Below are 18985 nucleotides of genomic sequence, written 5' to 3'. Positions count from 1 at the left end.
TCTAAGGCGCGACTTTCCTCTTTGATTCTTTACTAACAACAATGCTTATGAATGGCTGAGCCAAATACTGCTTGTTGGTCAGGCGCCTTCCAGACAAGGAGGTGGTGATATCCTTGTGCTACATCTTTGAAGAGTGGTGACCTTGTCACGGTTATGACTTCTTGTGTGACCGTGTCACGGTTATGACTTCTTGTGTGACCGTCTCTTCTGAGTTGAAGAGTTCCTTGCCAATGATGGGATCTTGTGTTGAGCCTCTTTCCCCAAGGGTGGTTTACGTGGTTCTATCTTGTATGATCGGTGGGTTGACCATGATAAAGGTATCACCATCTTGACTCCATACTGGTGACTCTATTACTTCCTCTATGAGAAACTAAAATATGTAGAAGTTCGGATTACCTCTGTCCGTAGTGGTTGTTACTATGGTGAAGCTCTGGCTGGTATCAACAAACGAGCAGCAACGGCAGCAGATGTGATTAGAAGAGACTATATTGTCGTGGGAACAAAATAGGTTGGCTTGGCTGGCTGCGATCACGATCCTTGACAGGGAGGAGTGTGGAGGTTATGGCACGATCCTTAGCGGGAAGGATTGGCGGCTACGGCACGATCCTTAGCAGGAAGGAGTGGCGGTTACGGGCACGAACCTTGGCAGGAAGGGGTCGTTGAAGCGGCTTCGGCTTCTGGAGAGAAAGTTGAAGCGGAGCGTCTCCTGGAGAGAAACGTTGAAGCGGATTCTGGAGAGAACGTTGAAGCGGCTCCTGGAGTGAAACGTTAAAGCAGAGCGGCTCCTGGAGCGAAACGTTGAAGCGGAGCGGCTCCTGGAGAGAAATGTTGAAGCATCTCCTGGAGCGAACTCTAGTGAGGGCGCCATTAACCCTTGACTTCGAAAGACGAGTTGACACGATATGGCATATGGGAAAACGGTGCACAGATAGTGCTGGTCGACAAGTCGTGTTTTCTCCTCCTGGGAAAAAATACGCTACTTCTGTTTAGTTTTCCCTTGCAACTCTCAAAGTCTTGATGGTTACAATGTTGAAGTCGGAGGCCGCGTCAATCATTGCGCTTTCAAACTCGACACCTTTCAGGTGAGTAGTGGTTAAGAGTCCCCAGTTACATTTACCAGTCGTACCTTCCAAGAGAGACTGGTATTTCGGGGTAGCTTCTCCAATTGAAGACAATCGCCTGCCCGACACAACACGGTTGAGGGCTGAAAATACATGCTCTATCATAGATTACATGGTTTTGTGAATAGAGTCCCAGAAAGCGTTAATGCACAACTCGACCAATTGATATTCAGTCACATTTGGATCATGACAATCTAATGCCTGAATTCTGAATCCCTTGACACAATAATTCGGATGTCAGATGCTTCACTCCCTTTGAGTTGTGGCCATGTACGTCTGAGTTTTGGCAAGAACTTCCCGTCTCTCCATTAAATCGACAATGGTAATGGGAGGTTGGTTTCCTCTAGCTCCTCCAGTCTCTCGTCCTGACGAATAAATGGTAGCATCCATGGTGATAATTGGAGGCGTCATGCTCAAAGGAATATTAGGAGTAGCGGCTCTGGCTCTGGTAATAGGAGGTGTCATGCCATAGGGGCTGCTTCCGGTGTTGCTGGTGTTGGTGCTAGAGGTTGTAACACCATGGTATGTGTTGCACTTGTGGACGGCACGTTGGTGTTGGTCATTCCCTTTAGATCTCGTTGGATACGTCCATGTACTCTGTTTGCATCGTCGTTGCCGGAGGCACAGACCTCAGATAAGGATTCAACATTTTTTGTGCCATCTCTGAAATTGGTGGCGTTCTCCGAGCGAATGTTTGCTGGATATTTCTACAACCGGTTTGCCATACTCTTTAAGAGAAAAAAACATCTCATTTTGCGGCTTGACAATATCAACTTGATTTGCGACAACATCTTCTAATATTTTTGCCATACCTTCCATGGTGATTGGATTTTGAGCATCAACGGCTTTGGAAGTGTTTGGGATTGGTGATTGAAGTGAATTCTGGTTAATGATTGAATTTAGACCTAAGATCAACCATATTGAGTTTGGGAAGATTGGAATGAAAATTGAAAAATTGGCTTAGCAACCGAGAGATTAATCTCCCACTGTAGTCGCCTGTTTTTGGGTAAAAACTGTTTCTGCTGGTTTTGGTCAATTCTGGTGTGTGGATGAGAACAAGCCTAAACCATAAACAAATGCACTGCGCGGGAGTACTTTAGATTCGAGATATCAATATGTACAATCCTGACCTAAACCAAGAAATGGCCGTTCCAGGCTTGCTTCGGTCACAAAGTGAAGGAGAAAGGTTGGTCTTAGGGAGGGAAGCGAAGAATGTGTTGAGACCAGAATGGTTAATTCTGAAGGTGTGGCTATTTTATGACTTGTATCAGAATGTGGACTGGGTTGCGGAATGTAAGCTATCAGTTCTTTGGTGTTTTCTGGATATTGTGTTGTTGTTAACCCAAAAACTTGTTTTTTTAGTCGAAATAGGTGAAACCTATTTATACAAGTCATAAGTGAACGCACCCTGGTCTCGTAGGAAGTAGGAGTCGTTGAGTGATGGAGAAGTGGGGTAATGTGTAAATGCCAGAAGCCACGTTCCCACTATGAAGGAAACAGGTTTGTTTACACCCACTACTTCTTGCCGCCACTAATTGCCATGTTTTCTTGACACTTTATTATGATGGATTGTGTTGCACGCCGCACGTTGTAAACCGCCTGACCAAGACCCTGATGAGCATCCCCCAGTTTGTTACATGTTTGATTCTCGAGTATGGAAAAGTGTAGCAGATTGCTGAGTGGGTCTTGTATACAAGACCTATATACTCTGATTAATTGTAAGCCAACTAAGTAGCAGATAGCCATGTGTGGCGATTCAAAGTCTGGACACTTCCCGCAAGAGAATAGCGTGTGATGCTATTAGGCTTGCTGGTCGCCTAAAACTTGCCATGGGCCTGTCAATTCTGTGGCGAATTAGGACGGCTGAAATTGTAATTCATGTGAGAGGGTGGTCATTGATTATGGCCGCATTCCGTTGGCATCTTTTAATAACATAGTAGAGACATTGGCACATGCCAGTGACATGGTGGCATGGACACAGCTAGGATTTGGTATCGTAGCCAAATTAAGGCTTAGTGGCATGGCCAAGGCTAGAATTTGGCGTCGTGGCCAAAATTATGGCTTGGCGGCATGGCCAAGGCTAGAATTTGGCATATTGGTGTTAGACCTAAATATGGCTTCGGCAACATTGGCTCCAGTTTCCATATCAATCCCAATGCTCTTAGTAGTATTACTTGGCTTGGTTGGCGCAGCAACTTTACCTAAATTAGGGTTTGGCATGTCGAAACCCTAATTAGTGCGTGTGACATGTGGGCGCGGCACAGTTAAGTTTTTTGTCCAAACGGTGCCATATCCATGCCAAAGGAACTATAGCAAAGCCATCAAGTGGAAACGGCCACAGGAGCAAGGGTTGCTATGAGTGGCTATGGTATGGCCCCATTCTTAGGGTTTTTTGGGTCCCACATGGCTCGTGGCATGTTGTGGGGCCCGAAGTGGCGTAATTTGGGCCACGACTCTAACGCCATTAAAGCAAGGTCGTGTTTCTGATTAGGATACCCTAATTGAAGTTTGTTATGGCGTTGGCCTCGAACAGAAGGTGGGTTAGCGCATAGGCGCGCTATTCATGGCACGTTCGGCATGCTGCTGTGGCAAAGTGGCACGTTTGGCATGCACGTTTAGTGCATTGACGCTGCATGGCATGGCATGTTTGGCATGCCATTAGCATGCGGAGCGGGATGGAACGTTTGGCATGTACGTTTGGCATGCCATCGGCATGTTGGCGCGGTTTTGGAAAGCCAATTTGGCATTCTGACCATCTGGCGCAATTTTGCCTCTTTTGATACTGTGGCAGGTTTAGAGCGACCTGATTGGTCGATAAAAAGAGGGGTCGGCCAAGCATGGGCGTGGCCACACTTCCAGCACGCGTGGCGAATTTAAAGCGACCTGATTGGTCGATGGGAAATAGGGCCGACAAGTATGGTCCCAGCCACAGCTCATGTGCGTGTGGAGAGGGTTTAAGGCGACCTGATTGGTCAATAAGAAACAGGGGCCGGTCGGGCAACATGGGGTGTGGCCACTTGCAAGTGGCGCCGGATAGCCTATGGCATGGCCACACCTCCCTTTGTTGCTGCTCCTATTCTGCGGCTCCTAATATGCGGCTCCTTTTATTCCTTGTTTTCTGATTTTGGGTAGGATTTTGCACCTACTAATCTATGGAGGATTAATTGCCTAGTTCTCCTAAGCTTAATTTCGACCGGCGGGGTCTAATATACTGCGCAGGCACAAAACCCTGATTTTTGAAAATTAGTCAGGGTAATATCTGAATCTTGTGAATTATCACAAAATTGATTAAATTCCATGTGCTGACACAGAGTTCTTTAAGTTTATTACCAGGGAGCAGTATGCTTTCCGATTGGGTACTTTTATGCAAGGACCTTTAACCTTGATACTTGGAAATTCGTGCTACTCTGTTGCGAGTGAACACAAATTGTCATGCCATATCAATATTAAGGGTTCGGCCGGGGAACATAGCATAGGAAAAATACTCGGCATGCTCCGGCATAGTGAGTAATGCATCTATGAGCTTATATACTCATTAGGCTCTATACTAGTGAACAATTCATCTAGGAGCTTGAGTTTAAATATAATATGAAGAGAGACATGGACACTCATAATATTTTGATATAGTCTCCAAATTCCCTGCGGAATATAGAGATATCAATGTCTACTACATCTGATGCCGGATCAGGTAGATAGACTTTTACAGTTTTCGCCCTATACTAAAAACCACCATCAACAGAGTTTTGTTCTGTCTTTTGATAAATCAAGGTGCACAAGAACCAATTGATAAAACCGGACTTATATTCCCGAAGAACAGCCTAGTATTATCAATCACCTCACAATAATCTTAATCGTATGGTAGCGAAACAAGATATCGTGGAATCACAAACGATGAGACGAAGATGTTTGTGACTACTTTTAATCTTACCTATCGGAGATAAATCTCAAGCTAATCTTAACAAAGATAATACTTTATCCCGATTGTAAAATTAAGATTAGAACACGCAACTACATAGAAAATAGTTGGTTCTGGATTCACAATCCCAATGAAGTCTTCAAGTCGTTAACCTACAGGTTTTCGTGAAAAACCTAAGGTTAAAGGAGAATCGACTCTAGTCGCAACTAGTATCACACAGAAGGTGTGGGGATTAGGTTTCTCAGTTTCTAGATTTCTCCTTTTATATAATTTTCAAATCGGGGTTTGCAATCAATGTTACCTTGGTAACAAAGCATTCAATATTCACTTTTAGATGAAAACCTGATTAGATTCAATCTAATATCTTTCAACTGTTAGATCGAACTTAGCTTGTTATACATAAAAGAAATGTACCCTCACTTAGGTTTATGTAACCGTACCTAAACGTGTACACCATGTTGGCTCAACAGTAGTTAATCTAGGTTAGCTATATGAACATTCTCATATCAACCTTATTCATCTTAACCATAACTAGTTCAAATGACTCAAATGAAACTAGTTAAATAGTTGTTCAATTGCTATATTCTCATAAAAGTATACAAGAACACAATTGAAGCAAAATCGGTTTGATTCACCCGAAACAATTCATGAACATTATAGACAGAGTTTTCAAAGAATGAATTCCTTATTATATAAAAGTATTTGTTCATGTCACAACCGATTTTAGAACTTTAACCACTCAAGTATGCAAACGGGTATGCATACTTGAATAGACGGACCAAGTTTGGTTTTCGCCAGTATGCGAAAGGTACACATACCTCCAAACCCAGCAGAATTTTCCGGACATGAACCTTACGCCAGTATGCGTACGGGTACGTGCACTTAGGTTCCCAGACTTCTCAAACCAACAAGTACACATACGGGTATGCATACTATGGTTCCTGGACATGGATCACATAATCCAATGTTGGTTAAGTGTTCTAAACTCTATTTCAATCATTGAAACTTTCTTAGAGGATGACAATAGCCGTTTTCACACACTATTAGTATCAAAGCAATTTTCAAGTTATTGAAATAATCATAACGAAATATTCCAAGTCTACACCAAATGATTGTATCACACAAACCATGTAAGATGTTACTTGGTGATTTTCACATGACCATCTTTTGACTTTCGTCAAGAATATAAGAGGAACATGGCTGAAGCGAAAGCTTACCAAACTCAACTCGAAATCTCGAATGTGCATAATCGAAAACCATATAGTAATACAAATTTTGTCTCAATATAAGAGATAGAGTAGAAATAGACTTTCCGAGTGATAGATGAGTTTTAGTCTCCACATACCTTTTGTTGATGAAGTTCCACGAGCTCTCCTTAGTAGTTCTTCGTCTTCAATTGATGAACACCGTGAAGTCTAATGCTCAACTACACAATCTATCCTAGTCGGAGACATCACTATAAGTAGACTAAAATCAAGACTTATAGTTTTGATCACTAACATTGACAAACAAGATTGAGATAGAAACGCTTGCGAGTTCGACCGAGCAATGCTCTAATACTTTACATTATACACATTTGATATTTCGAGCTGATTTTCACTCGCTTACATATTTCTCGAAATATGTGTTGGTAACATTTCGTTTTAACCAAGTTCATCTTTTATTCTTGACGAAAATCAAAAGATGATCATGTGAAAATCGCATGGTAACATCTTACATGATTAGTGTGAGACAACCATTTGATATAGACTCGGAATGTTTCGTATTGATCATTTGGTCACTTGAAAATTTCTTTGAAGCTAGTAGTTTGTGTGAGACAGTTATTCTCGTCTTCCAAGAATTTTTCAATGATTAAAATGAGAGTTTGGAACAATTAACCTTTGATTGGATATAGCACAGTATGCGTACTTGTATGCTAATTGTTGCAAGTGTATTCCAAGTCCGGGAATTTAGTATGCATACCCGTATGTGTACTGATTCAACAGTTGAAGCCCGAGAACTATAGTATGCATACCCGTATGCGTACTAATTCAACTGAGTTCGGTCATGAACGACAGTATGCGTATCCGTTTGCATACTGGTGAACAAGACCAAGTCCGGGAACTTAGGTGTGTACCCGTTTGCATACCTGAGTAGGTTAAGTTCTAAAATCGGTTAAGTATGTTTACATACTCATGAACAAATACATTTATCTAATAAGGAAAGAAATCTTTGCAAACCGCGGTTATATTGTTCATGAATTTATTCGAGTGAATCAAAACCGATTTTTCTTCAATTGTGTCTTGTATACTTCTACGAGAATATAAGCAATTGAACAACTGTATAAATAGTTTCATTTGAACTAGTTGTGATTAAGATGAACAAGGTTGATATGAAAGTGTTCATATGGCTAACTTCGGTTAACTATTGTTGGGCCAACTATGTGTACACGTTTAGGTACAATTACCCATATCTAAATGAAGGTACATTTCATTTGTGTGTAGCAAGCTAAGACAATCTAACGGTTGAAACATATTAGCTTGACTCTAATCAGGTTTTCATTTAACAGTGAATATTAAACGCTTTGTTACCGAGGTAGCATTGATTGCAAAACCTGGATTTGAAGACTATATAAGGGAGAACTCTAGCAACTGGGAAACCTAATCCCCACACCTCATGTGTGATACTAGTTGCGGCTAGAGTCGATTCTCCCTTAACCTAGGTTTTTCTAAAACCATTATAAGACTTCGTTGGGATTATGAAGCCAGACACAAGTATTTTCTTTGTAGTTGTGTGTTCTGATCTTACTTTATTATATCGTATTAAGTACTATCTTCTCTAAGATTTACTCGAGATTTAATCTCCGATAGGTAAGATAAAAAGTAATCATAAAGATCTTCGTCTCATTCTTTGTGATTCCAAAATATCTTGATCTGCTACCATACGGTTAAGATTATTGTGAGGTGATTGATATTACTAGGTTGTTCTTCGGAAATATAATTCTAATGTATCAATTGGTTCCTGATCACCTTTATTTATCAAAAGACGGAACAAAAAATCGTAGGCATTTCCGTGGGAGAGAGATTTATCTATTCAATAGACTTTTCTGTGTGAAACAGATTTGTTTATCAAGTCTTCGACTTTGGGTCGTACCAACTCTTAGTTGTGGGTGAGATCAGTTAAGGGAATCAAGTGCGTAAAGTCCTGCTGGGATTCAGAGGCGAACGGGACTGTACCTTTATTAGTGTGAGATTGGTTAGGGATCAACTACATTCTAGTCCGAAGTTAACTTGTAGTAGGCTAGAGTCTGTAGCGGCTTAATACAGTGTGGTGTTCAAATCTGGACTAGGTCCCGGGGTTCTGAATTTGCATTTTCCTCGTTAACAAAACTTCTGGTGTATCTGTTATTTCTTTTCCGTATTATATTTTCTATATAATTGAAATATCACAGGTTGTGCGTAGTTCAATCAATTGGTGAATCCAACCTTTGGTTGTTGATTGAAATTGATTGACGCTTGGATATTGGTCTTTGGTACCATCCAAGTTATTTCTCATATTAATTCAGCTCACAGATTTCTATCTGTTCGATTGCAGATTGATTTGAGAAATTGAGAAATAACTCTTGTATATATTTTCCTTGACTGACTCTGACTGTCTAGTTGATTCTCTTGGAATTATATTGGGGTTTGTCCATACAGATTGCCTAAATGAAATATTGGGTGTGGTTGTTAGACCCCCGCTTTTTCACTCACCACAAACTTCTCACATGTTTATATGAACTCCTAACAAGTGTTTCATCTAAACATAGAAAGTGTTTGCTTAAATCTCAAGTTATCTTAGCTTGAATTCTATGAAACCCTAGTCTTGAAAGTCTATAAATAGAGAGATTCAAACAACTAGGAAATCCGATCCCTGACACTTCTGTATCCTAGTTATTTAGTAGAGTCGTCCATTATGGACCTAGGTTTTCTCTGAGAAACATAATTAGGTTTACGACTTAAAGACTTCGATTAGGCATTTGTGATTCCAAGTTCGTTTATCTTTACCTTAACAGTTTGTATACTGAACTTGTTCTTTTTGTTATCTAGGTTTTAGTAATCTCTTTCATGAACGAGATAGAAAGAAATCACAAAGTTCTCTTCGCCCCAGACTTTATGATTCCTCAAGATTGATATCTAAAACTCCTATTTTTTAATCAGTTTAAGATTTTACTTGATAGGTTGTTAATAATCCAGGCTTCTTATCTAAATGAGTGTTAGTGTTCCGGATTTGTAAGGTTTGCTAGATTTTTCTATTGCAAACAGATTTCCAAGCCTTGATCCATCGATTTAAAGGAAATGAAATTAGCTTATCTGTTAGAGGCAGATTAGTATCAAAAGTATTCACTTAGGCTGAAGCAACTCTTAGGCTGTAATGGACGTCAGCAAAAGGAATCAATTGTGTAGATCCTTGCGAGGTTCAAGAGATGTAAGGAGCACAACTGCATATGAATTACTTGGAGGTTGAATTCATCTTAACTACATTCCAATCCGAAGTTTGATACTCCCTTCGTCCCCATTATATAGGTGGAGAAGCGAGTTTCTCTTAGAATAAGAAATTTTTTTTATTTCCTACATTTCCATCCTCTTTCCTGTTTTATCCTTTGTACAATTTCCAACACTAGAAACATTAACTTAATTGTGGTGATAATTACCTATAATACATAAGGGAAATATATGTCTTGGAATTGAAAGTCTGCCTATCTAATGGGACTACAAATTTTTACAACTCCGCCTTTATAATAGGGACGGAGGGAATAGTGATCTAGTGTTTGTAGTGGCTTAATACAGTCCAGTGCTCAAACCTGGACGAGGTCCCAGGGTTTTTTCGCAGGTGCATTTTTCCTCGTTAACAAAACTTCTGGTGTCTTGTGTTTTTCCTTTTACGCATTATATTATTTTATTATTATAATATGATTAAGGCAAGTAGTACGTAATCAATCTTAGTAGATAATTCCTTATTAGTAGCAATCAATTACGAGACTCATTATTGTAGAGTTCGTATCTTGAAAGTTAGATAACAAGTTTCATACTTGCCAGAATTCATATTCAATTGTTTGGATACAACTAGATTGATCTTCGAGATCGATTTTCGAGATCGTCCAAGTACACCATACATTTTGCCGGACGAAAAAGTTGGTGGTGTACTTGGTACCCTCTACTTTTAAGTTGTGAATAATTTGAAAAATAAATTAGGAGGAATTTAGAAATGGTCCTAACCTAAGAACAATACCCTTCAACATTTTAATTTCTTTACCACGATTAAATAGCATTCGAGAGTAATTAGAAGGAATATAAGATAATTCTTTACCTATTGGATTGATGAGGTTGATGATTATCTCCTTCAAGCCTTCAAGTTTCTCACAATAATGATCACCCAATTTGACGCAATTATTCCTACCAAATTCACTCACGGCATTATACATGACCTGATTTTCCCTGGTGGAGTCTTTACCAACAACTTGTGCAATCTAGTGCTGCTGGAAACTTTAGAATTAGGAGATTGAACAACATGACTACGAGTTATGTCGCTAACTTGATTAACATTTTTAGAAGTTCCTTCACTACCAACATCTGCATTCAACAACTGGGAGTGATTGTGAGTAATAACTGAAAAATCACAGCAATATTGTGAATCAACATTTAGAAAGATTGTTGTTGGTGTTGATTATTGTCCGTCATGATCTTTCTTATTGTATCAAGCTTGTGTTCCGTCTTAATGAATTTTCGATGATGAAGATTGGTAACACCATAAAAATGCTGAAGTTGTATAGTTTCGTAGAGCTCTTTTACGGCTAAAATCACCTAGGCATAATTGCTCTGATACAAATTGTCGCGGGAAACAGGATTGCTACAATACCAATTGTCGTGTTCCTACAAAAAGATTGGATCGAGAATCAAACCTTAAGATTCACGAAGAACACTGACTAAAATTGAGTGAGCGATCGCATTTGATTAAGAATTAGATCTGTTAGAGCATAGTTCGGTTGAACCTACCAAGCGTTGGTATGTCAACTTTGGTTGTCATATTTTAGTATCAAAAATCATCTATAGTCGCTTGATTAATTATTAGAGTCAACTTCGTTCAGGTTAGACTAGAAAGTCTCGGAATGTTGAGACTTACAAGTATTACTTTGAAGACCTGAAGAATGTGAAGAAGTAACGACTGCATCGAAGACATCATCCTTCCACTTGAGGTTAGTAATACTGTCTTGACTTGTTTCATTTCTAACGTATCTTTCAAGTCGTTTTATGTTAAAAACATAACATGCGAAGCTATATTTATGACACTCTAGTGATTAGACTTGGTCATGGCATTATGATCAAAGTATCAAGGAATTATATTGAATTACGAAGTATAACGCTTATCTTTTGAACTTCGTAAATACGACATCAACATAATCTATGTATTTAGTTACTAAATTATGAGTGGGATATAGGTGTGATTTCATCCTAGAAAACTATGTATTATTACATTGGTTAAAGGAAGTAGATATATGAACTTATTTCATAGTCGAAAGAGAAATCATAAGTGTGTTGGTCCGGTTTTTCATTGAATAATATTTGGATGACAAATGCAAGATTAAAAGGTAGACCCTATCTTAACTTATGTTGAGAATCAAGGTATAACCGGTCATAGACTATATTGTGTGACAAGGTATAACCGATTCTAACTAGTTTTGGGAAGCATGGTAAAACCGATCATAACCTATATCTAGTGACATGGTGTAACCGATCCTAACTAGTTTTGGGAAGCATATAACCGGTCACAACCTATATTGGGAGTCATGGTATAACCGGTCCTAACTTAGTTTGGAGTCATCGTACAAAACCGAGTTTCCAATATTCACATATTTCTTTATGTTGTATATGATTTTGGAATTAGGGTTTGCTAAGATAGGAAACTTTTAGATGTTGACATTATTTGAACATGTGCATAACTCCTATCATTAATTATTCAAAGATATTCCTTGATGCTCAAGGTGATCCCAAACCGAAATATTCAAAAGCATTTAATTGTGATTTTCGATTATATATGTTTTAATTACCATCAATTAAATCATATCCACTGAAAAGGTTTATTAGTTAATGTGCTAAACTAATAACGGAAATTTTCTAAGAGAGATTTTAGAAATATTGTTTGACATTAATTGGAAATAGGAACACCGAAATTAGGTATTTCAATACATATCTTAAGATTATTTTCGATTTTGGAATTTGGAATTTGCTTGTTGTCCAAACAACCTAGGTCTATAAATACTTGAGTTTGCATTTATCGCAAACTATCCTAATAGCCAGGAAAACTTCATTCGTGTTGTTTCTGGTGGAGCCGTCTACCCGGAGAAAAAAGTACCCTAATTAAGCGAAATCTCTGACGACCGCTCGTTTAAAGACTTTTGTGGGATCAAGAAGCTCTACGAGTACCGTTGGTGGGAAACTAGATAATTGCATTGTTATATTAGTTTGTGGTGATTGATTTGATTGACTAACGGTTGTTGAAACTTTGATTGCATCTAGTTTGATTATTCTTGAGAGCCTTCTCTTCTGACATAAGGTCACTCAAACTAGATCAAAGTATCGACGGGTTTTTTAGAACTATTGTTTGATCTAAAGACCTTGTGATAATCCATTGTTAACAGACTCCCTCTGTGTGTGATTGATCACAAGAGGATTCAAGTTTTTGTGTGCATGTTATTAAGAAGGCAATTGAAGATTTGAAGACGAAAAAAAATTTCTTATTAGTTTTCATATCTCCTAATTTGTGCAAACATCTTGATCGGCTGGGATCCAACTAGATCTTGTTTATCTTTGATAGACTTGTGATTATCTAGTTGTGTAAGATCGACATCACTTTTTTATAATTACTCTTCGAGTTCATGATTGCAAATCCGGAAATGGATTATTTCGGTAATAAATTTTTGGATTGATTTAATCATACAAAGGAGTTTATTAGATTAAGCATAAGATCCTTTGTCAACGAATCAAACATATCTTTTACCAAATATTGAATAGAGTGGTTACCAAACAGATTTAATTCCTTTACTGTTTAGAATACGATTAAAAAGAGTAAAGCAACTTGAGATAGTGATTTTTGTCTTGAGATTCATGTGCGTGACCAAAATATCGAAGACGCAGGGATACTGAGGAACTAAGTAACTAGGGGTAGTTTACTTGGTCTCAACTATACGAAGTTGGATTTTGTTCTTTGTATAGCGGTTTAATTATGTGAGTATATTCAAAACTGGACTAGGTCCCGAGGTTTTTCCGTATTTGCGGTTTCCTCGTTAACAAAATTTTGTTGTGTCTTTTACTTTACTTCTGAATTATAATTGTCTTATTATAATAAAGTAAATTACACTTGTACGTTAATCCTAATCACTTGACTTTGATCCTATAGTCAATTGGTCTTGTATCGTAATTATTGTCAAGTGAATATCAAGTCGTATTGTCTCGACTTTGTCCATAGACGATCACACTTGGTATCAGACTTATAGGTTGAAATTAAAAGATTGTGGTGTATTTGGATACCCTCGTCTTTTCAAGATCATCCTCTATTACACATATTTTTATCTTATATAGTTAGGTTATTTTTTCCCTGGAATAACAAGATCCTAGGTGGTTTCATCAAGCACAGAACTTATAACTGATAATAATCACTACTTACTAAGTTACATTGTATACAATTTTCTCTTTCAGAAGTTTTTTTTTATACTGAAAAGATTTTATAACTGAAAAGTAGACACAGATATGGGGTGGTCAGAGCCAGAGATGTGCCTTTTCCCAACAATCCGAGCTCTCAGTCTATCATAACTTAAAACTTGAGAAATAAAATTTGGAGTATATCCATCATAATTGCAGGTTGCATCTGCATTGGTTCGATTAACAAATGCACATGATGCCTGATTTGATTCCTTATAACAACATGTAATTTTCAGTTGTTTATTCTATTAAAGTTTGTTATATGTTTTTTGATTTCTTATATTATGTTGGTAGCCCATAAACACCATTGTTGTTTCACCATTAGCAACTTTGATATCTCCAATGCAACTCCCTTCTACATGAATGATATTGTTGAGTAGGCAAATCAATTGATTGGTTCCAAAGTGGCTTGTGTCACCATTTCACACAGATTTTGAGCTTTGCAAGTCGGGATCCTGTTTTCCTGCACCAACTAGAAGAATATCTTAAAATTAAGGTTGTATCCTATGTGTAATCATTCTTTTTCATTCTAATAGCCATGTTGAACAGATCTTGATATATCCAAAGGATGGAAAATTCTAGCATTTTTATGCAGTTTTTGTCATTAATTATTCTTTCTGCTTGATGTTCATTCTTCGTTCCTTGGTCGTCATTATGTAAGTTCTTTTAGGATTTTTGTTATGTAAGTTCCGCTGGTGAAATATCACTCATCCGTTAAATACTCGATCCTAAGGATAATGTTGATATTATGCATAGATATGAAGTTAATTTACGAAATTGGTAGGTAATATATCTAGTTTTTTGTTGATTAGAGCATAATCTGTTTTCTTCAAATAACTTTGTTCCCCACTTTCCCAAGATTCCCACCCATGTTCTCTCTAGATCTTTTTGTTGTTCCCGTATTAAATTATCATTTATTTCGTTGTGAGTAATTACTTAAATTTTAGTAACCTAACAAGACGTTATGTTGGAAAGATTGTATGTCATTCTTGTTATTTATAATCACTTAAATTTCAGTAATCTAGTTTCACTGATCTTATTAAACATTCACCTGTTTTCGTCTATTTATTTTTAAATCTGCGCATCCGTTCATAACGTTCATTTGCTCACTTACGGGTGTCAAATTCCATGAGTAATGGACCGGACATGAGTAAAAAGCTCGAATTCGCCATTTAAATGACTGAACGTTGGTGATACCAAATCTGCATCCACCCATCTTGCCTCCAATTTTAGCAGGTACACAACACCACAGCGAAAGAGTTTTAATATAGCTAAAATGAAATTTAGGTTAAGCTCACTTGTAACACTTGAGATGGGCAGTATAGCTCCTAACATTTTGGGAAATATCGCTCACCCAACGTAGTTAATTTCGGTCGCACCGTTCGATAATATCTGAATTTATCGTGTATCGGTTTTCAACCTAGACGATATGCAAATTATCGGCGATACGTGAATATTCCGATTATACCGTTCGTATTCGACCGATATACTGGTCCTAATATCAGTAAGCATACAAATATATCTTTGTTTTAATTTTTCTTCCATACAAATTTTATTCTTGGGATGTTTGTTTTTTAAGTGAAACTGGTTTAATAATTAATGTTTTTACATTATAAATAGCTTTCATTAGAACTTTGAGCAGCATAATGCACATCTACTATGCATTATCAAATACAAAGTTAATTATGCATCGCGGATATAGACTACCCACCCAACGCAAAGATGTGCCATTAGTAAAATCGACAAGCAACATAGAGTGTTCATACCTATGTTGGTACTTGGTCGTGCGTTTATAAAAAGACGAGAGAAGTTAGCAACACTACACGTTCTCACATCGAGGCTTTTATCGATCTGTCTATTAGAGAGATTTTGAGGACAGGCTTCTTGACCATTCCAAGCCTTTTTTGTCTTCTCCCAAGGTCTCATTTCAGGGAAATGGGAGTCATCGCTCATCCAGCAGGTTCCTAAAATTTTTCATACTGTATGCTAATGGTTCAAATTATAACTTAACAAACCAACACTTACTTGTTCAGATTAACTGCAGTAAATATAACTCTGGTTTGCAAGCACACGCGTTGCTTTTTGTGTGGAAGAAAAAGTGTAGCAGCCACGAGTGCAAAAGTTTATGAAACCAAAGTACCAAACGCTATCTGGTTCTTAGCCTGTAACATTAACTCAACTGTTGGAACACTCCAAGACAGCTTTACAGGCTACATAATCCCTGCTCCCACCACATTGTCACCTACAAAACCACTATCGGTACCAAGTACTCAGCTAAGTTCTCAGCTAGTGTGCTCGATCAATGGCAGTAGAAGTCAACAACTAACGAAAACTTAACAAAAACAAGTACCACAATGTACGGCACTTGTCGCGCACAGGTGATCCATTGTTTCCTCCAATACGAGGATTTTATATAGATCCATACCGCACAAAACAAAAGCCATGAAAAGACAGTTCGAGACTCCCAAGGGCCAAAACCTCGAACTCCAGGTTTCAGTTCTATTACCAAGGCACATGAACGCTTTTTATTGGGGATTAGAAACTTGATACCGTGATTAAAAGGGAGGACATACAAAACAGATAGAGGCAGCAAGCCCCAAATCTATTACAGGTGACAATCACGCTGAGAAAACTCTGAGAAATAAGCTCAGGGATATATCTCTGAATGGAATTCAGATACATAACAAATGTGGACTTCAGCCACCCAAACATAGATCTTGTTAGAAGAAAACTCAGTTACAAGAGTAATAACTGATCATGGGGCCAACCCAAGACAAGTACCATCTCCAATAAAAAGGATCTTCTCCTGAATGCAAATTACAAATATAATGATGTGGAGAGGTTTTTATCCTTCTTCCCAATACAACACTCCTGATGTCTACGAAAATTCCAGATAATTCAAAGACTGAGGAAAGGTTGATAACACCCTAACAACATTTAGAAGACATGACAAGCTTTAACCAAAGGAGTAGAGAAGTTGAGGATCAAGGTATCAATGTTTAAAATACACTGCAAGGAAGGGGTCAATGTCTTGGTTTGATGTTGAGGTTTATAAACCGTAAGGGCCACAAAACATTGGACAGTTCAAGCTAGAGAGAAATATCTTTTCAAAAGTGAGGCCAAAATATAGATGGCCAAAACTCTACCACACAGATCTAAATATCACAGATGATCAAAAAAAAAAGTATAATTAATAGCAGAAGAACACAATAAACATAACTGAACACTGTTTGTTGCTTTGTTTACTTTCAATTCAGAAAGTAATAAGGATACAAAATCCACTGTTTACCCAACCACATCAGTAAAAGAGAAAAAAAGGAGATGATATAACCAGCAGCATCATAACCATTATGAACGGCACAAAAAAGAAGTAATAAAATCCCACCATGACAACATCCCTATGATTATAAAGCAGATCTATCCCAAGAGAACAAAACCTTTTCCAAAAATATTCGATGCTATCACCCAAAAATCTAACCTAAAAAGAGAATAATAACCAACAAAGATTGAAAAGATAAAAAGACTGATTAAAAGAAACTATGTAAAGCGAAACATCAAGATATGTTTACTTTACCATGTTCCCTAGAATCAAGAACTTTAGTTGCCTCCGGCTTTAGGGCACTCCCTGGCGAAGTGGCCGGTACCTTGACAGTTGTAGCACTGGCCGCCGCCGCCACCACCACCTCCTCTACCGCCACCTCTACCACCACTTCTTCCACCATATCCACCACCACCGCCGCCACTTCCTCCACTGCTGCAATCTCTGGCAAGATGTCCAGATTCACCACAGCTATAACAAGATCCACCACCTCCACCGCCATAACCGCCACCACCACCACTTCGTCCACCATAACCACCACCACCACCACCGTATCCACCATCACCGTAACCACCTCGACCACCACCTCCGCCGCCTTCTCTGCGACTACCTTGAACATTACTGCCACCAGGACCAGTGACATCGACGGCTTTAGTTCTACCATCATCACCAGTTTCGACCTCATATTCAACTTCTTCGTTCTCAGCTAAGCTACGGTATCCATCAGATTTGATGGATGATTGATGAACAAAGAGATCCTCACTACCATCAGTTGGTGATATGAATCCAAAACCTTTCTGAACATTAAACCACTTGACTGTACCAGTATTTCTACCACCTTCAGCCATGTCTTATCGATCTGAAAGTGAAAAATCTAGACGAGAAAAAAAGAGAGAGAAAGAAAACCCTAACCCCTCAGAGTGAAAAGAGAGACGCAAAAGAGAAAACCTAGTTTCTCTACCCCTCACACACTCTTTTTATTTGCTTTTTGATTTCTTTTTTTAATTATTTGTTTTTCATAACCCTAGAATTCGTAGTGGGTTTCGGATTCGCCTCATGTGCCATGTCAGCGATTTAGATCTTTATGCTTCATCTGTTCCACTTGGGCCGGATTTTAGGTCTATATGTTAGGCTTTTGGGCAGGCCTGTAAACTAGAGGCACAGGAACCGGCTTGTTCCCGAAGAACTGCTTGGAACCGAAAACTCGGGACCGGAATTGTACCGAAACCGGGATAGGAAGCACAGGTATATGTAACAAAAATAGGGAATCGGTAAAGTACCGGTACAAGTAATCAATTATTAAGGATTCCGGGCCTATACCGGACCAAATAACTGGTTATCCATTACCATTGATTTTATAGATTAATTCTAATTCTCAATTTCTTCTCATATAACTTCAACTAGCCTAGGCCCTAAACTAGTTAGCCGGCCACCTCTTTCCCTATTTCTTCTTATGTTACACACTTACGTTTGTCTCCGTCTTTTTTCTTGTTCTTCTTACAGAGTTAAGGCACAACCACCACCTCCATCACCCACGAGCAACCAAACCCTTTTTTTACTTCTTCTTCATCACAATCAAAACATTCACATATGATTCAACATGATTAGTTCATAAACAGATTTATGTAAAGGATTTAGCTCAAATCAAAGAAGTTTTGTTCTCTAATCAGTATGATGTATCATTTTATGTTGTCTTTCTTCTCCAATTTTGATTTTATTCATGTAAGTTTACTAAATTGAAACCATAGATTTTTCTAATTTGGTTTTTTATTGATTTCGTGGTAATTATTTTATTAATCATAAAGTGTATGTTTTTATGTGAAAACGCGGGGGTATAAAAACCACACCCAATATTTCGTTCGGAAAAACTCCAATATAATTCCGAGAACACCAACTTAAAAGTGAGACTCAA

General features: G+C 38.3%; 1 protein-coding gene across 1 annotated transcript; it reads right to left on the bottom strand.

Moving 5' to 3' along the window:
- Positions 1 to 16923: 16923 nt before the first annotated feature.
- Positions 16924 to 18051, bottom strand: LOC113330615 (glycine-rich protein 2-like). Its single transcript, XM_026577428.1, has one exon. The coding sequence runs from the start codon at positions 17919 to 17921 to the stop codon at positions 17352 to 17354; it is 570 nt and encodes a 189-aa protein (XP_026433213.1). The 5' UTR covers positions 17922 to 18051; the 3' UTR covers positions 16924 to 17351.
- Positions 18052 to 18985: the final 934 nt, after the last annotated feature.

The sequence above is a fragment of the Papaver somniferum genome, unplaced genomic scaffold, assembly GCF_003573695.1.
Source record: "Papaver somniferum cultivar HN1 unplaced genomic scaffold, ASM357369v1 unplaced-scaffold_118, whole genome shotgun sequence".
Taxonomy (NCBI): Eukaryota; Viridiplantae; Streptophyta; class Magnoliopsida; order Ranunculales; family Papaveraceae; genus Papaver; species Papaver somniferum.
The sequence above is the reverse complement of the archived record's forward strand: the minus strand, read 5'-3'. Positions and strand labels throughout refer to the sequence as shown.

Excerpts from the sequence above, each read along its gene's own strand:
- LOC113330615 (XM_026577428.1), bottom strand. The coding sequence starts at position 17,921 with ATGGCTGAAGGTGGTAGAAATACTGGTACAGTCAAGTGGTTTAATGTT.